At 40.8% G+C, this 26,916-nt stretch overlaps 1 protein-coding gene across 1 annotated transcript in view; it reads left to right on the top strand.

Annotated features, from left to right (window-relative positions):
- Positions 1-26,916, top strand: part of DNAH11 (dynein axonemal heavy chain 11) — a 376,413-nt gene that overhangs the window by 186,891 nt on the left and 162,606 nt on the right. Inside the window, exons 45-53 of the mRNA XM_040352802.1 lie at positions 1,638-1,769; positions 5,470-5,643; positions 10,638-10,842; positions 14,108-14,273; positions 14,380-14,482; positions 15,661-15,900; positions 17,337-17,498; positions 23,625-23,818; positions 24,098-24,260. Of these exons, the coding sequence (XP_040208736.1) occupies positions 1,638-1,769; positions 5,470-5,643; positions 10,638-10,842; positions 14,108-14,273; positions 14,380-14,482; positions 15,661-15,900; positions 17,337-17,498; positions 23,625-23,818; positions 24,098-24,260 (1,539 nt within the window). The remainder of the gene's footprint in view (positions 1-1,637; positions 1,770-5,469; positions 5,644-10,637; positions 10,843-14,107; positions 14,274-14,379; positions 14,483-15,660; positions 15,901-17,336; positions 17,499-23,624; positions 23,819-24,097; positions 24,261-26,916) is intronic.

Below are 26,916 nucleotides of genomic sequence, written 5' to 3'. Positions count from 1 at the left end.
TTTGCTTTACAGTACTAGCCAAATGAAAGGGATGACCTGGGTAAAGCTGCAGAAAGAACAGTTCTCGATTCAGATACTTTGATAAATAAGACCCAGTAAATTTTTAATTAAATTCAGAATACATTTTGGCTGCAGAGGGGTATAGAGAAAAAGGCTGATGACTAAAGGAGTTGAGAATCTTCACTCAATAAATTCAGTGAATATCCACTTCAATTATCTAATCATATGTGCCAAAAACAGATATGTAACCCTCGCTAAAAGTGATTCTAAAAACATAAACACTTGACAGCAGCACTTACCAATTTTTATACACGTATATAAATATTCCTTAATAGAATAAAACAAATATGCTGTTCTGTCACTTTAAACGATTCACATGAAACCTTCACAAATCATAAAACCAACTATTAAAGTGAATGTGATTATGAAATCAATACTATTTATAATAATGTGTTGTTGGTTTAACAGCGCTTAAGAGATAAAATCCCAAATGGATGGATGGTTACAGCAGTTAAACCCAGATATAGCACTCCACACTTACAGGCTGTCCTGCTCATGTATCCATTCAATACAACACTCGGACCAATACCTCAATAGTCACTGATACAAAAGAAAGGAAAAATGAAGGAAAAATCCAAATAGTACATCCAAACCACACTTTATTCAAATAAAATGTATGTACTCACAAACAAGAAAATGTACAAGGCATATCTCAAACGCCTTACCGAGGTGGGCATGATGACGCTACTGCTTAGCTCCTCCCTACGCGTTTCGCCTGAAGGAATGTCTTCCAAGGGGCTACATAGTTTGCAGTGAAGACTGACAGTGACATCTAAATATACTGCAGGCTGCATCCAACAGAGGGCTCTTCTACCAGACGATGATACTAATATTTTTATTATTTGAATTAATATTAATTACCGGGGCTTGGTATTTATGACTAATATTAATGTGCCTAATTGAGGCATTGTGTATTATATTAGCATTGTATTAGGATTGTCGTCTGGTAGAAGTACACTGGGATGCCTGGGATTAACTGCTGTCTTCATCCATCCATTTTGCGTTTTATCCTTTAAGCGCTCTAAGTTTCTGGTAAGTGGCTGTGTGGATCTCTGGTAGCTGGCACACAATGGTGGTCTGTTCGTAGAAGAATTACTTTTCGGTAATTGGTGTTTTTTTTGGATTTACACGCTTGGGACTTTATGAATATTTATGGCCACATTGATATGAATTGTGTTGATTTCTTAATATTATTCACTTTAATAGTTGTTTTTATGATTTGTGCAGGTTTTATGTGAATCACTTAAGTCACAGCGTAAGATATTTGTGTTATTTTATCAAATCGTATGAAAAGCAAGATCCTGTTTATTAATTTAATTTGCACATAACTAGATATTCAAAATTCTTTATTTAGCGGTATGCATCACAACAACATGTCATGACAACAAATGCGGGTACAGATAGACTAACAAAGGCCTAATACAAAAAATGAGGAAACATCATAAAGGAACACAGCTACAGTTTGAGTAAAGATTCTCAAGTTCTTTAATAAATCAGAATCAAAAACATTTTGAAAGAAATAATCATTCATCTGAACAGTTGTTCACGTTCTGTTCTGTATTGTCCATCTTCTGTAGACCCTGTGTTCTCTTCTGGACTGTCTCCTGACCCCGGAAAATGTGCCGCCAGACTCATCAAGAGACTTCTATGAGTTGTATTTTGTCTTTGCCTCTATCTGGGCTTTTGGTGGGGCCCTGCACAAAGATCAGGTTTGTAATGACAGCTTGATATTTATTTGTATGCCTGGCCGATATCTTTGTCATATGTGTAACATTCCATCCAAAAATCATTGCATACTAAGCAGGCGCAAAGCATCGTTTTTCATTCATCAGGATGACTGCAGAAAGGGTGAAGTATTCATGCACATGACATAAAAACTACAAGATCTTTATTTCTGCCCGTCACCCTGTAATTTTCCTTTATTAACTTCTTCTTTCTTCTACCCTTATGTAATTGCTCAGTCTTTTGTGTATTTCCTTTCTTGATATTCCCATCTTCTCTTTGATACCCAAGAACAAGGTCAGGAAGAACAAAGACAATCAGGCCCAGCTAAGTTAAAATGGAAACACACTATCTACTGAGGGTGATTAAATCTTCCATTATAATAAGCATTCTTAGGGATATTGGTTCATAATGTACTTCTATACTGGCTCTTGCACAATACTTTTACTAAATCTGAAGAGCATTTTTATGTAGTTGAGTTTTATTTAGAGTTCTTTTAAACTCTGTATTTATCTTGGTAATAATCAGCAGCAAGTCTAACATTAACATTACTGCTGCCCATACAAGGGCCAACCCTAAAGGCAAATGCATATCCATCTGGATAATAAACCCCAGGATGGAAAATGTATGCTTCAGTACGTAAAAGCAGTAGCCCTACAACCACTTTTAGTGTTCTTTGCATGATAATGTGGTTGAATTGGCTGCAGATTTGCCTGCTCACAGCTAAGAAGTGCCGGGAACTCTGCCACCTTATGGCATCAAAGTGATCCCTTTCTCCAATCCTTTCTCCACCAGCAATCTGTTAAATACAAGTACAGACAAAAAATAATAATGACACAAATTGACACTGTTGGAGAAGAGCCTAATGCCGCGTACACGCGACCGTTTTATATGACGGGAAAAATGACTTTTTTTTAATTGGTCGTGAAAAACAGTCGTGTGTATGCTCCTCAACGAGAAAAATGTCCATTAAAAATTTAGAACCTGCTCTATTTTTTCTAGTAATTTTTCACGTCGCGAAAAACGGTTGTGTGTACGCTTTAACGAGGGGGGGAAAACGTGCATGCTCAGAAGCAAGTTATGAGAGGGGAGCGCTCGTTCTGGTAAAACTAGTGTTCGTAATGGAGATAGCACATTTGTCACGCTGTAACAGACTTAAAAGCACGAAGACTAAAAAAGCGCGTATCGTCTCTCACCAAACTTTTACTAACACGCGGTAACACGAAATGAGCAAAAGCAGCCCAAAGGGTGGCGCCATTTGAATAGAACTTCCCCTTTATAGTGCCGTTGTACGTCACCACGCTTTGCTTGAGCATTTTTTTTCACGCTAGTGTGTATGCAAGGCAGGCTTGAGAGGAATCACGTCGAGAAAACCTTTGTTTTTTTCAATGACATGAATAACGGTCGTGTGCATGCGGCGTTAGAGTCTAATAAGTAAAAGGAAACCAGTAACAGAATATGAAAGATGGAATAGGGTGTCTGCTGTTGCTGACTTCCTTCTGAAAAATAATAAAGGGTGGAGGGTATTGGGATTATCACGGTGACACAGAAAGAAACCAGGTTCTTAATACAATTTTAACAAAAATAACGTTTATTAAATACAAAAAATGTATTAAAAGGTCTATTCGATCACATGAACTATGATACCCCTAACTAAAATCTAGTGAAACCAATTGCCTTCAGAAGTCACCTAATTAGTAAAAAGAGTCCACTAGTGTGTAATCTATTCTTAGCATAAATCTCTGTGAAGCCCTCAGAGGTTTGTTAGAAAACCTTGGTGAACAAACATCCTGAAGGCCAAGGAACACACCAGACAGGGATAAAGTTGTGGAGAAGTTTAAAGCAGAGTTAGGTTATACATTGTTGGGCCTTTGGGTCTTTGAATGAAGCACAATTGAGTGCCTCCATCCCTGGTTCAAGTAAAATAAGACAAGGGAATTTGGGACTTTGAATGAAGCAATTGAAATGCAGAGGTACAATTAGTTAAGAATTTGTTTAATTCATAACATGGATATATATCCAATAAAAATATGATTTCATATATATATATACATATAGCATACACAGAGTATAAGCATTTGAAATAGATAGTATATACATTGATATTTAATTGATAACATAGATGTAGATCTAGTAAAAAAATATGATTTAACATATTTACAAATACCATACACAAGGTGTGAACTTATGAAAATGGTTGAGTACATACATTGATACATGATCATAGCAGGTGCATATAAGTCAATATAATCCTTGTATATTGCTACCTCAGCTCCCGCAGGGAGGTTGTGCTTATGGCTCGCCCTATGCCGGTTGCCGCATATAGCATTCACTGTCCTTGTTGGTAAGTGTGTTAAACCCACTATTTATAGATATCCATCCTCCTTGATATTTTCCCTCTCTAGCCAGAGTATGTTTTTTTTTTTATATACTTATATATTTCATAGGAATCTGTAGCATCTGCTCCTGATGAGTGGAGACATCCACGAAACGCGTCAAGCTATGTTTTATGCCACAGCTACACCTTATATTAACCACTTAAGGACCGGACCAATATGCTTCTACATGACCCAAGGGGTTTTTACAATTCGGCACTGCGTCGCTTTAACAGACAATTGCGCGGTCGTGCGACGTGGCTCCCAAACAAAATTGGCGTCCTTTTTTCCCCACAAATAGAGCTTTCTTTTGGTGGTATTTGACCACCTGTGCGGTTTTTATTTTTTGTAATATTTTGCAGCTTACAAGTCCTTCGATGTGGTGGCTACATGTGTTTTCGTCAGTTTTTGTTTCTTTCTTTATACCTTACACTTCTTGTCCTAGGATGACAATGCTCACTCACCTTAGTGTATGGAGGAGGAGCCCTGTCAACCTAGTGCAGGAAGTCTGATAGGACCATCGTACATCTCCCTATCCTCAGCTTTATAACATAGTGGGGAGGGGTTCTGTAGTCCACTGAGATTGCATAATACAAAAAGCTGCTATTTGATGATGGCGCAGCAAAGAGCACATGAATTGATCAACTTACAAGATTTCCAGAAGGATCAACAGGTATTATTTTTTTGCACACATGCTAAAACATTTCATACAAGAAAAAGGTTGGTGAAGCACTTGCAGATTTTATGACTAAGAGGGGGTTCTTTTTGTATTTTTTTTTTCATGTTGATTGAAATCTGTAATAAACACAGATTATACACATGCTTGATAAGACCCAGACATTCATTCCCATGGAACAAGTATTTGGTTCTTCATCTAGTAAACCACCTTTTAAATATAGAGCACAAACCCTAAAAATCGGTAAAAGAGCATGTATTCAGTAGCAGAGGGGCAACAAAACAACAAAGAATGCGATACGCTAGGTGAAATTAAAGTCATATAATACTTTGCTGTGTGAAAGACCTTTTGCTTAATCCATCCAAATTGAGATAAATTATTATGTAGTTGTTCTGCATTATTTGAAATGTAAGGATAGTACGTTATGGAAAATTAGGTTTACAATAAGACAGACTTTCAGGAGATTTTATCCTGGGTTTGGCGCCATGGACTCTGACTCAGGTGTAATGCAGCTGGTGCCTGGGACTTCAGGTGTCCAGGATTTTTGGGAGCCGGCGGGTACTTATGAGATTGTTTTTATTATTTTTGTAAGAAAAAAAAAAGATTAATCTTAATGTGAGTTCTTTATGTTTAAAGCTAATGGATTACAGAGCTGCATTCAGCCATTGGTGGATCAGAGAAATGAAAGCGGTGAAATTTCCAGGGCAAGGAACAGTTTTTGACTATTATCTGGATAACAAAACTAGAAAGTTTATCCCATGGAGTGAACAAATCTTAAAATTTAACATGGATCCAGATATGCCTCTTCAGGTAGGTAGCATATCATTTCATATTGTGGCATTAAAACAATTATTTGATTCATTTCTGGGGACCATATATTTTTTTTTAATCCATTTTTCATTGGAGTTGTATATGTGATGCATACAGAAAAAAAAAACACAATGGGGGTTATTTACTACAAGTGCAAAGAGCACTTGAAATTGCACTGAAAGTGCACTTGGAAGTGCAGTCACTGAAAATCTGAGGGGTAGATCTGAAATGAGGGAAAGCTCTACTGATTTTATCATCCAATCATGTGCAAGCTAAAATGCTGTTTTTTATTTTCCTTGCATGTCCCCCTCCAGGGCCGGTGCAAGGATTTTTGACACCCTAATCAAAACCTCATTTTGCCGCCCCCCCCTTGGCTCCACCCCCTTTGCACTGTCCATGTATACACCACCTTTTTATAGACTGCTACCATTGGGGGAGGGGGGGGAGTCAGTCACTGGCCCAGCGCATGATACGCATGCAGCGTATGTGGGAGCCTGGGGGGGGGGCACTGGCACGGCGCCCCTGACTAATGTGCGCTGGGGAATTCCCATGGGGAATCCCTCATGGGGACAGCAGGTGTACAGACTTGGGAACTTAGCACAGGGATGGTGGGAACCCCTCATAATGGGCACAACAGGTGTACAGACCCGGGAAGTCAGCACAGGGATGGTGGGAACCTCATAATGAGCACAGCGGGTGTACAGACCAGGGGAACTCAGCACAGGGATGGTGGGAACCTCATAATGAGCACAGCGGGTGTACAGACCCGGGAACTCAGCACAGGGATGGTGGGAACCTCATAAGGAGCACAGCGAGTGTACAGACCCGGAAACTCAGCACAGGGATTGTGGCAACCCCTCATAATGAGCACAGTGGGTGTACAGACCCGGAAACTCAGCACAGGGATTGTGGCAACCCCTCATAATGAGCACAGCGGGTGTACAGACCTGGGAACTCAGCACAGTACAGGGATGGTGGGAACCCCTCATAATGAGCACAGCGGGTGTACAGACCTGGGAACTCAGCACAGTACAGGGATGGTGGGAACCCCTCATAATGAGCACAGCGGGTGTACAGACCCGGGAACTCAGCACAGGGATGGTGGGAACCCCTCATAATGAGCACAGCGGGTGTACAGACCTCTGGACAGGGAGGGCAGCATTTACTAAAACTGATTGGCTTTTTTTTTTTTTACTGCAGCTGCTGACTGCTGGTGGAAGGGAGATGAGGAAAATACCCCTTTTAGATGCTACAAGTGGAGGAAAATACAGCCCAGTTCTAGTAAATTCTGCACCCCCAGCTGCACTAGAATCAGCAGTAACTAGAATACATAGGGACTAGTGGGCAGCAGCCTGACCTGTAGGCAGTGTTTTCTATGGGTGGTCACCACCAGCAGAAGAAAGAAACTTAAATAAATACACTGACCGCCCCGCACAGCACTAATCAGTGATACCAGCTCCAGCAACAGCATACTGTATGTATCATGGCCAAGCACTCACCTACATTCTCGGCTTCCAATCTCCCGCGCTGTGACCTGTGCAATGTGAGGGGTGGGGGGACATTCCAGGGAGGGAGCTCGAGGGTTATCAGGAGGAAGAGCTGAGGAGAACTCTGGTGTGTGTATCATCCCGACCTGAAGGAACTTTTCACTGTCTTATAACGGAGGCGGGCTGAGTGAGTACAGAGTGCAGTTTGCGAGCAGTCAGTGGTGTGGAATAGGCGGCATTTTCAAACAACAGACAGTCATTGTATTTTCCTCCTCTAATGTCTCCCAGTCCCTATACACAGAGGTGTGCAGCTCCCCAGCTAGTCACTTCAGTGTGTGTGTCAGTGCTCAGGAGGAGTGTCGGCGGGAGCTGGTGAAGACACTAGTTCCAGGCTGCTGTGTGTATTGTCGGTAGGAGGGGAGCGGAGTTCACTCCCATACAGTGCGGAGCGGCTTCACCAAAAATCACCTGCTTTCCCCAGTGACTGAGCCACGCCATCTCCACACTCCAACCCCCTCCTTGTGTTTGTCAGTCCTCTTAGACTGACACCCGACTCTCCACACAAGGGCAAGTCTTCTCCACACCAGAAAGCCGTGTACACAGCAGCCGTAGTTGCGCTCTTGATGACAGTGCGCTCTAGGCGGCTGCCTAATCCGCCTAGTGGTAGCGCCGGCCCTGCCCCCTCGGATCTACAGCGACTGCACTTCCAGGTGCACTTTCAGTGCAATTTCAAGTGCACTTTGCATTTGTAGTTTGCACGTGTAGTGCAAAGTGGATTTGCCTTTCGTAAATAACCGCCAATGGGTCCACAGGATGAAAAAAAAATATTATTTCATCATGTACAGCTCAAAACCGACCTAATAAAAATGGAGCATGTGATTATAAAACAGAAATACCAGCCTGCACAATCCAGTCAATAAAAACAGGTATAGAAAAAATGTGCCTGTTATGTATGGATTACAAGGCATCCAGCTGATGTAGTGCCCAACTGGTGTTTCCAATTGTGATTGAATTTGCACATAGTATTATGTAATATAAGCAATTATTATTACTCCTAATATATAAGAGATATGTTTTCATTTCATATGCCATACACCTATTTAATTCCTGTAGCCAATCCACATTTGGGGGGAGTTTAAATAAATTTGAAGCAGAGTTTCAGGCTAAAATGAAACTAGGTCTAAACCAACCGAGCACTCCCTCCACCCCCCCCCCCCCTCATTTTTGGATATCCCTTTTATTAAATTTTTTGTGTTTTGTACCTTTTTTGTCCTTCTCCAGCAGGGCTTCCATCCTATCTTTCCCGGGGGGGGTGGGTGGCAGTATGTCATCTCCAAATTTGTATTGGCCCCTCCTCCTTCCACACTGCCTTCTGGAACTTGTGTGTGTCCCAGAAGACGATGGGGCCATTCAGAAAGCGCAGCGTGACTCACGCATTCACAGTAGGAAACCAGCAGTGAAGCCTGAAGAAGGCTTTACTGCCGGTTTCCGGTTTCCTTTAGTTGCAATTCCGGCGTATGCACCCGAGCCGATGGATAAATTGGCTTCGGGGGCGCCGACATCGCAGGATCCCTGGACAAGGTACGTTTCCTTATATTAAAAGTCAGCAGCTACAGTATTTGTAGCTGCTGACTTTTATTTTTTATTAGATTTAGAGGCTGAAACTCCACTTTAACTTTAAGAATTTTATGAGCAGTGAAAAGTGATCTGGAGAATACAAGAGAGGATTCCATTACAGCATTGATAACTTAACTACTTGAGACCCGGGCGTATGTCAAAAGACGGCCTCAAGGTGGCTCTATAAATCCGGGAGGACGTCATTTGACGTCCTCGCGTCCTCCGGCCACTGGGGGGCGCGCGCGCGCACCCGGCGCGTCCCCGAGATGCCGATGCGTGTGCCTGGCGGCCGCGATGTCCGCCAGGTACCCGCGATCGGCAATGACAGAGCAAACAGTGTAAACACAGAGCTCCACGTCCTGTCAGGGAGAGGAGACAGACGCTGTGTCCCTTAGGGATACAGCATCGGTCACCTCCCCCAGTCAGTCCCCTCCTCCCACAGTAAGAATCACTCCCAGGATACACATTTAACCCCTTCCTCACCCCTAGTGTTAACCCCTTCCCTGCCAGTCAGATTTATACAGTAATCAATGCATTTTTATAGCACTGTTCGCTGTATTAATGTGAATGGTCCCAAAAATGTGTCAAAAGTGTCCGATGTGTCCGCCGCAATATCGCAGTCCTGACAAAATTCGCAGATCGCCGTATTACTAGTAAAAAAAAAAAATAATAAAAAAAAATTCAGAATTCTATTCCCTATTTTGTAGCCACTATAACTTTTGCGCAAACCAATCACTATACGCTTATTGCGATTTTTTTTTTACCAATAATATGTAGAATACATATCGGCCTAAACTGAGAAAAATAAAAAATTTTGTTTTAAAAAATGGGATATTTATTATGGCGAAAAGTAAAAAATATTGTGTTTTTTTTTCAAAATTGTCGCCTTTTTTTTGTTTATAGCGCAAAAAATGTAAACCGCAGAGGTGATAAAATACCACCAAAAGAAAGCTCTATTTGTGGGAAAAAAAGGACGTCAATTTTGCTTGGGAGGCACGTCGCACGACCGCGAAATTTTAATTTAAAGCGATGCAGTGCTGAAAGCTGAAATTTCGCCTGGGCAGGAAGGGGGTATATGTGCCCAGTAAGCAAGTGGTTAATAACCTCAGACCAGTATAATCTACATTTGGGGCAAGGCCGCTGTAGATGTGTCAGGTTTCCTTAGGGTTGGTTGCATTTACTATACCTGCACTGTGAAGGAAGAGGATGATATTTTTTATATTTTCTTTGCCCCGTTTAATAAATCAAATAGATTTACCTGGCCTTTTGCAGGAAAAGCTCTCTATATAAAAAAAAGTTTGTGTTGCGAAAGTGAGTTGAGTACTTACTGTTTTCTTTTCCATACATTATTCTTGGTTTAAAAAAAAAAAAAGAAACTGAATTAATATGTCCATGCACCTAAAGGCCCACTCACTCACATCTTCAACCCATACTGACCCATGGTTTTCTAGCAACGTCTCAGCAGTACATTGAATAGGAAGCCAGATGCTGCAGTCAATGTAAAGCACACTCAGCGTCCTGTATACAGTGGTTCAATATTGCAGGGAAGACATCTTATTGCTGACACTGCTTTGTAAAGAGCTCTATAAGCCACTATTGCTAGAACTTTGGATGTACATACCCATATGTTAAAAAAGAGATAAGGATCTGGGGTATTAGTGAAGCCTACATGCTTCCAGGAAGAAGTTCTGCTTCATTAACTCTGACCTCCTCTTTGCTATATTTATCGATTTCACAGTGATATCTTTGGTTTCTATATAAGCAATCAGATATTCTGGTAACCAAACTTATTATGTTTGTTTATAATAAATCTTTTAACTTTAGCTTTACCATATTGAGCTGAGGAAACCATTACTTTTGTCACATATTGCTATGTTTTCATCACTGCAGGCAGTTTTTGTCCACACCTCTGAAACCACGTGTCTGGGATACTTTACTGACCTTCTGATACAGAAAGCCAAGCCAGTTATGTTGGTGGGAGGTGCAGGAGTGGGCAAGACGGTGTTCCTGAATGACAGATTGGCCTTCCTGTCTGACCTTTACATGATATCTAAAGTTCCATTCAACTACTATACCACATCAGCTGCACTGCAAAGTAAGCAAGCAAGAGAAAGTATAATGTTTTTAGTGAGCAATTATTTTGAATCAAGTCTGTGTTTAAAGGGGTTGTAAAGGTACACTTTTTTTTCCTAAATAGCTTCCTTTACCTTAGTGCAGTTCTCCTTCACTTACCTCACTTACCTCATCCTTCAATTTTGCTTTTAAATGTCCTTATTTCTTCTGAGAAATCCTCACTTCCTGTTCTTCTGTCTGTAACTCCACACAGTAATGCGAGGCTTTCTCCCTGGAGTGGAGTGTCGTGCTCGCCCCCTCCCTTGTACTACAGGAGAGTCAGGACGCTCTCTACGTTGCAGATAGAGAAAGGAGCTGTGTGTTAGTGGGCGTCCTGACTCTCCTGTAGTCCAAGGGAGGGGGCGAGCACGACACTCCACACCAGGGAGAAAGTGTTGCATTACTGTGTGGAGCAGTGTTGCCAACCTACCAGATTGAAATTTACTTGCACAACACCCGAAATTTACTGGCGCAGCCACGTTTTTACTGACATTTCACAAAAGTTACTATATTACATTAGGTGCAAATTTCAGTATTTAGGCTACAAATAAGTATGCTAGGCTAATAGCAATGTGATTTAAGGTAGATATTAAGGTAAAAAAACATATTTTTGTTATTTTCGATATAATACAAACTATTTAGTCACATTACCCCCTGCCTCAAATCCACCTCTGCCACCAACACCACCTGCCTTCACCCCCCCTCTGCGGTGCCACAATCTCCCCCTGCCTCCAATCTCCCCCTGCCTCCAATCTCCCCCTGCCTCCATCCCCCTCTGCGGTGCCACCAACAACCCCTGTCTCCATCCCCCACCCTCTGCTGTGCCACCACCCCCCTCTGTGGTGCCACCAACACCCCCTGCCTCCAATCACCCCCTGCCACTAACACCCCCTGCCTCCATTGCCCCCTGCCTCCATCCACCTCTGCGGTGCCACAATCTCCCCCTGCCTCCAATCTCCCTCATGCCCCCTGCCTCCTATCACCCCCTGCCTCCATCATCCCCTGCCTCCATCCCCCTCTGCGGTGCCACCAACAACCCCTGTCTCCATCCCCCACCCTCTGCGGTGCCACCATCCCCCTCTGTGGTGCCAACAACACCCCCTGCCTCCATTGCCCCCATCCCCCTCTGCGGTGCCACTGCAGCCACCATCACCCCCTGCCTCCAATCACCCTCTGCCTCTAATCTCCATGCGCAGTTCCAAGCCGAACCGAACCATTTATGAACAGGGGAAAAAAGTGCCCATTTTTACGAACTGTTCGTAAAAATACGGACGGTTGGCAACACTGGTGTGGAGTTACAGACAGAAGAACAGGAAGTGAGAATTTCTCAGAAGAAATAAGGGCATTTAAAAGCAAAATGGAAGGATGAGGTAAGTGAAGGAGGACTGCACTAAGGTAAAGGAAGCTATTTGGGGGAAAAAAATTGTACCTTTACAACCCCTTTAAGTTAAAATCATTTGTGATGTGAGTTTGACATTTTAATGCTTGGTTTTCCATGTTTATTGTGTTAAAATAGAGGGGGCTCTGTATTTTACTCCACTTCATTCAACATCCCTGCTTATCAACCAGCCACGCAGGGAGTGCATTGTTTTCTGTTGATCAGCTAACTTATAGATGTACCTTGTGCAGTCAAAATAGGAAGCAGCATTTAATGAGCAAATATGCCCCCTCACAATGTACATATATATTGTAATTACCAATGATACATAGAATGATTTTATATATGTTATATACGTTGTATATAAAACCGATCTCTTTCATATTCTCACACATACATTATATCACAACATTATACAATCTTTTTAACAAATTGTTTAGATTTGTTACCAGCTATTTCTGTGCCTGAAAAATTAGTAACCGTATAAAACGGTATCTGACATACAATGGCAATTACTGTATGTCATGTATTATTTTTGAATACCCAGTAGTTCTGTACTGCTAGTGACTGCAGCACGGTTTAGGCCTAACTAAATGACCACCACTGGGCTCCAATGTACTTTGTCAACCAGTGGTTTTCAGTTTTTCTTGGCCTAGGCAAAGACCAGGGACATTTGCCTGGTCCCAGCAGGACAATATATAACAACCAATAAACTAGTTATAAATGGATTCTGGGTTTTATATATATATATATATATATATATATAAAATGATACAGCTCATATATAAGCTTCCCAATATCTTAGAAAGTCACACATACGTTACATCTTACAATCTCTTCAAAATCTAATTTTTAACCTTAGGCCCCGTACACACGAGAGGATCGATCCGCTGGAATTTATCCGCGGACCGGTTTCAGCGGATAGATCCCCTGGTGTGTACGATCCAGCGGATATTTTTCCGCGGATATTTTTCGGGCCGATGGATTTCCAGCGGATCAAAATTTCTTGACATGCTAAGAAATCGATCCGCTGGAATCCAGTCCAGTGGATTGATCCGATGGTCTGTACTGACTCACCGAATCAATCCGTCCGAATCCATCCCTCGCATGCGTCGTAATGATTCGACGCATGCGTGGAAGTCCTTATATTACAGCGTCGCACACGTCGCCGCGTCATCATCGTGGCGACGGCGCGACACGTCACCGCGGAGGGAATTCCGCTGGGATTTTGATCTCATGGTTAGTACAACCATGAGATCAAAATCCGCCAGAGGATTTATCCGCGGAAACGGTCCTCCGGACCGTTTCCGCGGATCGATCCTCTCGTGTGTACTAGGCCTTACTCTTAGGCTAATTATTACACTTAAACCTCATCTTAGTCTGGCCAAACCCACCTACTACATACAATAAGAAGACTGAAATACCCTGTAAAAAAATAAAATCTCCCCTCATTTAAAAAAAAAATTCCTCTTCCTTTTCATTTAAAATTATTATAAACACTTAGTCTAAAGAGAAATTAACACTGTTTAAAGTTTTAATTTCACTGCAAGCCTAAATTAACATTTTTGTTCCCTTCTCTGTAATGTTTTGATATTTTTTCCTCAAAATTTTTAAAATTATTAAAAAGCGACTTGTGCGCAGTTAAGAACAGCATTTGATTTTTCTCTGCAGATGCTTAATTATAGCAATACATTTTACATTTGTAAACAATCTATTTATTTATTTCTGAAGTAGGAATTGTGAATCCCTATTTTTAGCAAAACGAGGCTGAGGAGCCTTTCTGTTGGTTACACAGAGATCCCTAAGAAGATTTCAGTTTTATAACTTCTTTAATGCACAAGTATCTAGCTTACATTTTTGCTTCCATCAGGCATTCTGGAAAAGTCCTTGGAGAAGAAAGCGGGACGTAACTATGGCCCAATAGGAAATAAAAAATTGGTATATTTTATTGATGACATGAACATGCCTGAGGTTGACAAGTATGGAACTGTCCAACCACATGCCCTGATCAGACAGCACCTTGACTATGGACACTGGTAACAAGCTCACATGATCTCTTAACATAATAAATACAAAATTAAATGACCAGTGTTATTTTGTAATGGAATAAAGGCACTTCACCTTTTTAATCCATTGTTGTAGGTATGAACGTCAGAAGATGACTCTAAAAGAAGTTCATAATTGCCAGTATGTGGCGTGTATGAATCCAACTGCTGGAAGCTTTACCATTAACCAAAGACTGCAGGTAAACCCGTATTTCATAAAACCTACCTTTTCATTTACATTTTCATTTCAGCTATGGATAACTACAGTTGCTTTGTGTTGGTTTTAGTTGAATAAATTGCCAGTTAAAAACTGTGTGCATCATGTCTTAGGCTCCATTCACATCTAGGCGGACGAAATCGCAGCGTTTTGTCGCCGCAAATCGCGGTACAAATAGCAGCGTTTTGTACCGCGATTTGCGGCGACAAAACGCCGGTATTGTCCGCCTAGATGTGCCCCAGATTGACCCCCCTCTATGGAGATGCTTCCCATCTCCCAGCCGAACGCCGAAAGACGCCTGAAAAAAAGGTCCGGGACCTTTTTTCAGGCGGCAGGCGTCCGGCGTTCGGCGTGGAGATGTGAACCATCTCCATAGAGGGAAATGTGTTTCCAGCCATCTGGCGGCAGCGGCGTAGCGCTACAGGCATAAAAACGCCTAGATGTGAATGCGGGCTTACTCTATTACTTCATAGTACAAAAATGTTGTAAATAGGTTGTGTGAGTGTGAGTACAATACTGTCTCTTGCTCAGTCCATCAATCTGTCATTTAGAGGTTATCTCTTGAGGGTAAGTTTACCTTTGAGAAAAAAATTATAAATGCACATTTTTTGCAGGTAAAAAAAATTGTGTTTATATTTTTTTTCTTTTTGAGCCTGTAAAGCATTCCACCAGCGATCAGCAGAGCACTGGTGCAATGCAGGTCACCTTCAGATCTGTCAGTATATCTGTGTTTTACCATATTTGTTTCTGTTTCTCATTGATGTACCTTTTCCACTGTCTGGTATATGGGAAGGAAGCAGATGTTGGCCCACAAGTGAAGAGTTGTAAATAGTAGAAAATCTGATGGGTTGCATCCTTTAACCAAAAACACCAATGCTTGATTCACAACACATCAGGAAATGGATTCTTATTTTCAAAACAAGTCTGATGAAATTTTAAAATTCCAGTTACTTAGCTGAAATGTATAATCCTTTTCTTTGTGGTAAAACTTTGAGACTTGAACCTATTGTGTTTTATAAAGTTTCATTTGAGCAATCATTAGTTCTAGGTTTCTACATTTAAAACATTGAAACATACATTGCATTTGTATTTATATACTAAAACATTGAATTTGTATTTATGTACTAAAACAAGCATGTTTGATTTATTTTACCTGATTAGAGACATTTCACAGTATTTGCTGTAAATTTCCCTTCAAATGATGCACTGGAAGCCATCTTTGCCAAGATACTTAGCTTCCACTTCCAACAGCACACGTTTCTTCCTTCTATCCTCCGCACTGGGCCTACTGTCATACAAGCTGCAATGTGGCTCAACCAGAAAATGATGCACACTTTCCTGCCTACTGCAATCAAGTTTCATTATATTTTTAATCTGCGAGACATTGCCAATATTTTCCAGGTTTGTTAAACATCCCAGTACAAGTAACAATATGGAAAAAATATAATATCATGATATTTTAGCATAAAATTTGGGGTCTGAATATTTGTCGTTGATCAGTGGCTAAGAAACTGGTAAAGCCATTAAATAGGATGACAGCTAACCAGAAATTTCAGAAGAGATGAGCAATGGCAGCAAAAGTTAAATAGCAACTCAAGTCTAATGCCTCATGCACACGATCAGTTTTCCTGGCAGGAAAACTGCCAGGACAGCTTTTGGCCGGGAAAACTGGCCGTGTATATGCTCCATGGCAGTTTTCCTGATAGGAAAACCACTGGGAATCTTGGCAGGAAAAATGAGAGCATGTCTTCTATTTTCCTGCTGGGATTCCTGGCACTATTTCTATCGGCAGTTTCCCTATGGGGAAAGCCTGCAGTGGAGCATACGCACGGCCAGGTTTCCCGGCTAAAGCTCTCATAGCAGTTTTCCTGTCAGGAAAACCGGCCATGTGTAGGGGGGGAAAAGCTGCCGAGCAGGTTCTCGGCTTTCCCCTCGGTTTTTCCGGTGGTAAAAAGTCAGTCGGGAAAACCGATCGTGTGTACAAGGCATTAGGGTTTTTTTGTTTTGTCTTGTGCTGATAAGACCGACTAGTCCTACTCATGGGTTAGTAAACATCTAGTGGGTGGGACATTCACTTATTAGCTGGTAATACAAAAGTGCAGCATTACCCAGAGAGGGAGTTATTTGGGGAAAATAAGGCGATTTAGTTCGCATGCGTCGCGCTATATAAATTCTTCATTCATTCATTCATTCATTCAAAAAGCAGAAAATTGTTCAATAGGGGTGATTGGGAACCAGCTGTCAACACACAGGGCAATAGGCTAGTGTATCAGATGTTTTCTAGGACATTTAGCCTGGTATTTAAGATTTTATTAAATTTGGCAGGACATCCATGAGGAGTATACAAGCCTTTTTTTTTTAGTAATACAGAGTTTTCTGATCTAATGCTTATATACTCCAGTGCAACCTCAGAGAATGTTCTTGCTCAGTATCCTTCAGTGTAGTAATGTCTGACCTTCAATTGGTATAAAAAGAATCCGCATTCTGCCATGCTGAACCATACAGGGAATTTTGATACTAGACTTTTGGCCGGAGGGGAAAGTGCATATTAATGGCACGTTTAAGATTGAGATTCTTATTAAAGAAACCCTATGTCATGGGAAATTCAGTTTGTGAATGGGAGTAAAGCTTAAGGGAGCCCTAGTCAGATAGCTGACCTAAGAACCAAAGGCTCACATTTTGCCAACCAAGGGGTCAGGAAGTTTCTCAAACTTTTGTAGGTTCTAGTTAGTCCAAAATGTAGTGTGTATACGTATATAATTAATTAATTTGGTATCTAATATAATGCTACAGTGAAATGTATCTGATTATGTTGTTTAAATTTCCCCTTTCTCCAGGGAATTTTGTTTGCTACTCCAGATTGTTTAAAACAACCAAATGATCTAATTCAACTGTGGCTTCATGAGTCTTCACGAGTTTATGGAGATAAACTAATAGAAGAGAAAGACTCAAATATGTTTAAGAAGCTACTTCACGATACAGCCATAAAATACTTTGAGGTAAGGACATTGTTTCCACGACATTTGTCATAATGGGAAAGGGAAAACATGCTAGGAAGTAGTGTATTGGTATGTCCCCCCTGAGAAAAAAATGATTTCTCTTTCATCATGTGTGTGTGTGTGTGTATATGTATATACAGTATCTCTCACAAGTGAGTATACCCCTCCATAGTTTTGTAAATTTATTATTATATCTTTTCATGTGACAACACTGACAAAATTACACTTTGCTACTATGTAAAGTGGTGAGTGTGCAGCTTGTAAAACAGTGTAAATTTGCTGTCCCCTCTAAATAACTCAACACACAGCCATTAATGTCTAAACCGCTGGCAATGAAAGCGAGTACACCCCTAAGTGAAAATGTCCTGTGTGTTCAGTTAAATTTGCTGTCCGCTCAAAATAACTCAACACACAACCATTGTATAACTGAACACACAGGACATTTTCACTTAGAGGTGTACTCACTTTCATTGCCAGCGGTTTAGACATTAATGGCTGTGTGTTGAGTTATTTAGAAGGGACAGCAAATTTACACTGTTATATAAGCTGTACACTCACTACTTTACATTGTAGCAAAGTGTAATTTCTTCAGTGTTGTCACATGAAAAGATATAATAAAATATTTACAATAATGTGTGGGGTGTACTCACTTTTGTAAGATACTGTGTATAATATATATATGTGTGTGTGTGTGTGTGTGTGTATATATATATATATATATATATATATATATATATATATATATATAGATAGATAGATAGATAGATAGATAGATAGATAGATAGATAGATAGATAGAGGGTGTGCCATTTATATGGATACACCTTAATAAAATGGGAATGGTTGGTGATATTCACTTCCTGTTTGTGGCACATTAGTATATGTGAGGGGGGAAACTTTTCAAGATGGGTGGTGACCATGGCGGCCATTTTGAAGTCGACCATTTTGAATCCAACTTTTGTTTTTTCAATAGGAAGAGGGTCATGTGACACATCAAACTTAATGGGAATTTCACAAGAAAAACAATGGTGTGCTTGGTTTTAACATAACTTTATTCTTTCATGAGTTATTTACAAGCTTCTGACCACTTATAAAATGTGTTCAATGTGCTCTCCAGTGACATGTGGCGAGTGCTACGCTGTGGGCTCTTGCTCAATGAAGCTAGGACAGCCACTGATGTTTCTTCATTAGTGACAGATTTCATGCGTCCACATTTTGGCAAATCCAACACTGACCCAGTTTGACGAAACTTAGCAAGCAGTTTGCTAACTGTAGCTTGGGAGATGGGTGGTCTCGTAGGCTGTCTTGCATTGAAATCTGCTGCAATGACCCGGTTACTGCATTTACCAGACATCAACACAATTTCTATCCGAGAGAGTGGGTAACCGCTCAAAGAGAACCAGGTAATCTGATTCCTGTGGTCCGAGCCAAGGGTGCAGGCAGTGCAATCAAAATGCAGGTTAGGATGAAGGAAAAAAGCTGGGACAGCCGCACTCCAAAAAAACTCCTCCTTTAATTAAAAATCACAAAATACATGCCACAGCAAAAAACAGCACAACAAAAGAAAAGCTGACGTTTCGCACTATGCCTTAGTGCTTCTATCCGCTCTGCACGTGTTAACCTCGGCAACATGTCAATGGCTGTTAACAAAGAGAAACTTGTAAATAACTCATGAAAGAATAAAGTTACGTTAAAACCAAGCACACCGTTGTTTTTCTTGTGAAATTCCCAATAAGTTTGATGTGTCACATGACCCTCTTCCTATTGAAAAAACAAAAGTTGGATTAAAAATGGCCAACTTCAAAATGGCCGCCATGGTCACCACCCATCTTGAAAAGTTTCCCCCCTCACATATACTAATGTGCCACAAACAGGAAGTTAATATCACCAACCATTCTCATCTTATTAAGGTGTATCCATATAAATGGCCCACCCTGTATATATCTATCTATCTATATATATATATATATATATATATATATACAGTGCCTTGCGAAAGTATTCGCCCCCCTTGAACTTTGCGACCTTTTGCCACATTTCAGGCTTCAAACATAAAGATATAAAACTGTAATTTTTTTTGAAAAATCAACAACAATCATGAAGTGGAACGAAATTTATTGGATATTTCAAACTTTATTTAACAAATAAAAAACTGAAAAATTGGGCGTGCAAAATTATTCAGCCCCCTTAAGTTAATACTTTGTAGCGCCACCTTTTGCTGCGATTACAGCTGTAAGTTGCTTGGGGTATGTCTCTATCAGTTTTGCACATCGAGAGACTGAAATTTTTGCCCATTCCTCCTTGCAAAACCGCTCAAACTCAGTGAGGTTGGATGGAGAGCGTTAGTGAACAGCAGTTTTCAGTTCTTTCCACAGATTCTCGATTGGATTCAGGTCTGGACTTTGACTTGGCCATTTTAACACCTGGATATGTTTATTTGTGAACCATTCCATTGTAGATTTTGCTTTATGTTTTGGATCATTGTCTTGTTGGAAGACAAATCTCCGTCCCAGTCTCAGGTCTTTTGCAGACTCCATCAGGTTTTCTTCCAGAATGGTCCTGTATTTGGCTCCATCCATCTTCCCATCAATTTTAACCATCTTCCCTGTCCCTGCTGAAGAAAAGCACGCCCAAACCATGATGCTGCCACCACCATGTTTCACAGTGGGGATGGTGTGTTTAGGGTGATGAACTGTGTTGCTTTTACGCCAAACATAACGTTTTGCATTGTTGCCAAAAAGTTCGATTTTGGTTTCATCTGACCAGAGCACCTTCTTCCACATGTTTGGTGTGTCTCCCAGGTGGCTTGTGGCAAACTTTAAACGACACTTTTAATGGATATCTTTAAGAAATGGCTTTCTTCTTGCCACTCTTCCATAAAGGCCAGATTTGTGCAGTATACGACTGATTGTTGTCCTGTGGACAGAGTCTCCCACCTCAGCTGTAGATCTCTGCAGTTCATCCAGAGTGATCATGGGCAAGAGGGCTGCATCTCTGATCAGTCTTCTCCTTGCATGAGCTGAAAGTTTAGAGGGACGGCCAGGTCTTCGTAGATTTGCAGTGGTCTGATACTCCTTCCATTTCAATATTATCGCTTACACAGTGCTCCTTGGGATGTTTAAAACTTGGAAAATCTTTTTGTATCCAAATCCGGCTTTAAACTTCTCCACAACAGTATCTCGGACCTGCCTGGTGTGTTCCATGTTCTTCATGATGCTCTCTGCGCTTTAAACGGACCTCTGAGACTATCACAGTGCAGGTGCATTTATACGGAGACTTGATTACACACAGGTGGATTCTATTTATCATCATTAGTCATTTAGGTCAACATTGAATCATTCCGAGATCCTCACTGAACTTCTGGAGAGAGTTTGCTGCACTGAAAGTAAAGGGGCTGAATAATTTTGCACGCCCAATTTTTCAGTTTTTTATTTTTTTTAAAAGTTTGAAATATCCAATACATTTCGTTCCACTTCATGATTGTGTCCCACTTGTTGTTGATTCTTCAAAAAAAATTACAGTTTTATATCTTTATGTTTGAAGCCTGAACTGTGGCAAAAGGTCGCAAAGTTCAAGGGGGCCGAATACTTTCGCAAGGCACTGTATATATGCATTTTGAAGGATGATTTTCATATTTGAAATAGTCCAGAATGACAGGAGACCAGATTACACACATACACAGCTGAATGACTAAAGGCAGCCATACATGGTTTTAAATTCAACCGGTTCAACAGGGACCAGTGGAATTTTGATCCATGTATAGGCAGTCTGGTTGTGTAGAAGTCAACTTCTGTACAACCAGCCTGTTGGGTTTTTCCAAAAACAATACATTCTGCCCGCTATAGCCAGCAGCACTGATAAGCATATTCTGATATGTGGGAAAGTCTTCCCACTGTCAAAATACAATAACTCAGTGGGAAGTTGCCCCCATCCACAAGTTTGACCCACTGGTTGAACCCGAAATAAAAAAAAATAATGTATGACCTCTCTTTTTTAATTGGTCCTTTTACACAGGTCGCCAACAGCTATGAAGTGTAGTGTACCTATTAGAAATCCAACGTGCTCTGTAAACTGAGATTCATGGTTCTACCATGTAATACGTAATTGTAAAATGAATCCTTCAATGGTTTCTCACCCAGAACAAGTAAGCAGCGTACTCAGTAAACTGAGTTTCATGGTTGTACCATGTAATACTTTTGTAAAATAAATCCTTCAGTGTTTTCTCACCCAGAACAAGTACGCATCCAGTTAAGTCAAAGGGATTTCATAAATGTTTGCCCTCATACTCGTTGTAGATCATGGATTTAGACAATTTTGAAGCCATTGGATGCATGACCGGCAGGTAGCACTTTAAGCAGAATATATCAACAATGTATGTTGGCCTACATATTATTGTCAGTACACGTTTTTCTTTAATGGACATTTATTTCACAAGAAGTTGATTGTCGCCTAGATGGTACATAGACTTACAAAAATGTACACAAACATCCTAGGTAAAGTAAATAAGGATATTTGGTGATTTATGAGGAAAAAGGAGAGAGTGTCGCCTCTTTTAGAATAAAAATGCAAAAGGTAACAAGGTGCCTAAATCCCATTTAATATGAAAATAGTGTGACAGAAATAATTTGACAACATTTGGCTGCTTGGGGCCAGTGTGTGTCAATATTTAGGTCGAGGGAAGGGGGGAAAGGATTTTGGAAGGGACTTTTCGCGGCACTGATAAAGACAAACTGATAAAAAATATCATAATTTATTGGACAAAAAAGAAAATAAGTATAATACAAAGACAATTTAAGAACAAACCCCACATTTCACAACAGAAAGCAAAAAACAGACTGTGTCTTAATGTAAGGAATTGATGACCTCGACCGGTTTCGCGGTGATTTACCGCTTCTTCAGGAGGAAATTCTTTTCTTTTCTAAAAAGTATGCATAGACATATAAATAAACAAGCAGAATATACAATATGAGTATACATTGTGTACAATTCAATACAATGCGTTATATAGTGGAGCCGAGCACTCACCCAGGTTGGTCATATGATCAGACGTGGAGCCTGGTATAAGCCTTCCGTGGCGCGTGGAGGGGGATATTTTATTAAGACGGGCTCTATTGAGGTGAGGAGTAGAGTAAATCATATATACAAGGAATGGTCAATTAATTATTGGGGTATGGGTCACCAGTGAGTGAAAGGAAGTGTGTGTGAGTGGCGGACTTCCTCATTCTTTTTCCCCCCCCTTTTCTGTCCTTCCCTTACTTACCTACCTCCCTTTTCCTTCTTTCTCCTTTCCCCCCCCCCCCTTATTTTCTTTTTCTTTTTCCCCCTTTTGTCCGCCACTCACACACACTTCCTTTCACTCACTGGTGACCCATACCCCAATAATTAATTGACCATTCCTTGTATATATGATTTACTCTACTCCTCACCTCAATAGAGCCCGTCTTAATAAAATATCCCCCTCCACGCGCCACGGAAGGCTTATACCAGGCTCCACGTCTGATCATATGACCAACCTGGGTGAGTGCTCGGCTCCACTATATAACGCATTGTATTGAATTGTACACAATGTATACTCATATTGTATATTCTGCTTGTTTATTTATATGTCTATGCATACTTTTTAGAAAAGAAAAGAATTTCCTCCTGAAGAAGCGGTAAATCACCGCGAAACCGGTCGAGGTCATCAATTCCTTACATTAAGACACAGTCTGTTTTTTGCTTTCTGTTGTGAAATGTGGGGTTTGTTCTTAAATTGTCTTTGTATTATACTTATTTTCTTTTTTGTCCAATAAATTATGATATTTTTTATCAGTTTGTCTTTATCAGTGCCGCGAAAAGTCCCTTCCAAAATCCTTTCCCCCCTTCCCTCGACCTAAATATTGACACACACTGGCCCCAAGCAGCCAAATGTTGTCAAATTATTTCTGTCACACTATTCTTCATATTTGGTGATTTATTTAAATGCCATCCATTAGGTCTAGAAGTGAAATTACACTTTCAAATGCAGGGGCATCAGGAAAACACGTTCTATTTAGAATTTAGCATACTGTTTCAAAGTGATTGAACGGAATAAAGTAATTGGCCTGACCAAATCAGAGAACTGTCTTTTTGTGTATCTTTATTCTAGGGTATAGAAGATAATGTCTTGTTAAAGCAGCCTCTTATATTTTGTCATTTTGCCAATGGAGTTGGAGAGCCATCTTATCTGCCAGTGCAAGGATGGGATGCCCTAAGGAAAACACTTGATGAAGCTCTAGACAGCTACAATGAGCTGAATGCAGCCATGAATCTGGTTTTGTTTGAAGATGCCATGCAGCATGTGTAAGTATGGACTGATATACCTGAAAGGAAGAAAAATGTATATATTTGCTCAAAGCTTTTGATTGGACATGTATACGACACATTACTTTTATTTGCTCAGTTTAACCCAACTAAAGTTAGACCTTGGTAAACAGGTGATGAAATGGGAGGGTGTGGCCAGTAATGTAGACACGCCTACCAGCCCCTTTGCTAGGACATCGTGTGTGCTTTACCATGGAATATATTTAATATGTACATCGTTGTTAAATCTGTACTTTTATTCTGCTATGTTTCTTGTAGGTGTCGAATCAGTCGGATATTGGAGACCACCCGGGGTTATGCACTGCTGATTGGTGTGGGTGGCAGTGGAAAACAAAGTCTGTCTAAACTAGCTGCATACATTGGCTCTCTGGAAGTTTTTCAGATCACACTGAAAAATGAATATGGTATACAAGACCTTAAGGCAAGGAGACTAATCTACATGACCGCTGTGACAATTATTCTGTATTTTAAATAGAACTACAGTACATTACAGTGTTGGAGGGAATTTTTTTTTTCACCAGTTGGATCAAATCAACTCTTCTTAGTAAAACTACAGTGACCTTTAAACTATATGCTCAGATAATTTTTGTGTTGTTACATAAAGCTGAGCTTCTATCTGCTTTGTCACGATCCTCAGATTAAGTGCACAGGATCATATAAGTTGCTGTTCATTTCTTCAACCTCCCACCTGCAGTCTGTATTGCAGACATTCATTAACCCCAATCCGCACAGTGTCGGTTGCTAGGACCATCAACATCCTAGCTACAAATTAATCACTTGCCCTCCCATTCACAGGGGGTTGGAAGGTCCTCTGTTTAGACCTGTCCCGTCTCCTGGCTCCCACCCTGCTAACCAGTTACAGCTGCTATTCATAAGCTAAATTACAGTGGTAAGGGGGACTCTGATGAGGGCACTGATGTAAGAGGAACTCTAATGGGGACAGTGATAGGACAGGAACTCTAATGGGGACACTGATCTAAAGGAGTTTTCTGATGGGGAAACTGATAGAAGGGGAGATTCTAATGGGGGCATTGATGTAAATGGGAATTCTTGTGGGGAGTGGGGCACTGATGTCATGGGAGATTCTAATGGGGACACTGGTGTAAGAAGGGATTTTGGGGGACACTGATGTAAGGGGAGTATTCTGATGGGGACACTGATGTAAGGGGGAGGGATTCTGATGGGCACACTTATGTAAGGGGGCTCTGATGGAGACACTGAGGCAAGGGGGGAAATTGATGGGCACAAAGAAGAAATAGGGAATTCTTGTTTGGACACTGATATAAGGGGCACTGCGATGGGGATTACTGATTTAAGGGTGGGATTCTGATGGGGACTTTAAAATAAGGGAGATTCTGATGTACTGTGTATGAAATATATGTAAAATCTATGTTTTACAAATAAACATTTAATATATGATAAGGAATTCCCAAAACAATATGGGTTAACTAAAGGGACAGCTAAGCAGGCACTGATTTCTTTGTGATTTGTTCATCTTTTTTTTTTTTTTTTTTTTAAGTGTATTTTTGTGCGTGTACTCGAGAGAGGAGCCGGACTGCAGGAGTTGGGAGTAGGCAGGCCTCCCCCAGAGGCAATCTGCCACTTTTCTCCATGCCCCAGGTGGCAATGGTGGGTGTGTGAGGGGGTCCTCCCCCACAGCCTGCCCTACCTGCTCCGTTTTGAAGCCCAACGGGGCAGAGGGACTCCCTATAAGGGAGTGAGAGGATTTGCCCGCTCAACCAGCCCCGTTAGTCCTTTGCCTCTCTTTTTAGAGACCGCGCGGTCAAAGTGCGTGCATGTTAACCCAATTTCGAGTGCGTGTAAGTGTGGTGTTTTTTGTGGGAGGGGGTGGGCGTACTAAGCGCAGGCTTACCTCGCATAGCACACCCACCTGGAGCCGGGCTGAGACCACCAAACTCAATTCACATGATTCACGTGATTTGTTCATCTGATTAAAACCTCTGTTTTAGCCATCAAATATCGGATGAGCCACTACTGTAATACTCATTGGAGCTCCATGAAAAGCTTCTCTAGGCACAGATGAAATAGCAGAATATATGAAAAGCAGGCTAGTGCACCACCTGCTGGCTGGATAGCAAACATTATAATATTAACTGTCAATGTTTCATATTTCTTTGACCATAATAATTAAAAAACAAATACATAATCACTATAGATTCCCTTGAGGTTGTTAAAAGACCAATATGCCTTATGCCTTATGCTGCGTACACACGGTCGTTTTTTGTCTTGGAAAAAAACATTGTTTTTTATCATGAAAAAAAACGGCCTTTTTCAAACTTAATTTTTAAAAACGACGTTGCCCACACACCATCGTTTTCTGAAAATGCTCTTGCAAAGCGCGGTTACGTACAACACGTACGATAGCACTCTGTTCCATTCAAGCTCGAGTCATAACTTGCTTCTGGGCATGCGTGGGTTTAAAAACGTCGTTTTAAACGTCGTTTTAGCCCACACACGATCAGTTTTTATGACACAAAAAACGACATTTTAAAAAAATGACATAAAAAATTGAAGCATGTTCGAAATTTTTTTTTGGTCGTTTTTCAGAAAACATAAAACAACGTTTTGCCCACACACGATCATTTTAAATTACGTTTTTTTATCACAAAAAACTACCGTGTGTACGCGGCATAAGATATATTTGAAACATTTTACACTATCAGGCTTTCCTTTAAAGTTGATGTAAACCCTCCAAACACCCAGTGAAGTGAACAGCCTCAGATGACACAGAGGGATGAACCAATTCTTCCTACATAAGTTTTACATGTATATCTGCTGTCTTCACATGTATATACTGTTTAGAATGTTCAGATTGTGTTAGGAGATTTTCTCTTCCTGTTTAACACAGATTGTGATGTCTGGGCATACAGCCAAGATAGCTAACATTGCTGATTGGAGTAAAGGCACACACCCCTTCTCATCATAGGCAGAGACTCTCAGAGGTGCTTTGTAATAGGGCCTTCTCCCTGCTAATATTTTTTAGCAACCTTCCCTGACTGAAGATTCAGGCTGCTTTTGTCTAAAGTGTCAGAGAATTTGTCAGGAGTTATCAGGCT

This window comes from Rana temporaria, chromosome 5 (assembly GCF_905171775.1).
Source record: "Rana temporaria chromosome 5, aRanTem1.1, whole genome shotgun sequence".
NCBI classification, from domain to species: domain Eukaryota; kingdom Metazoa; phylum Chordata; class Amphibia; order Anura; family Ranidae; genus Rana; species Rana temporaria.
The sequence above is the reverse complement of the archived record's forward strand: the minus strand, read 5'-3'. Positions and strand labels throughout refer to the sequence as shown.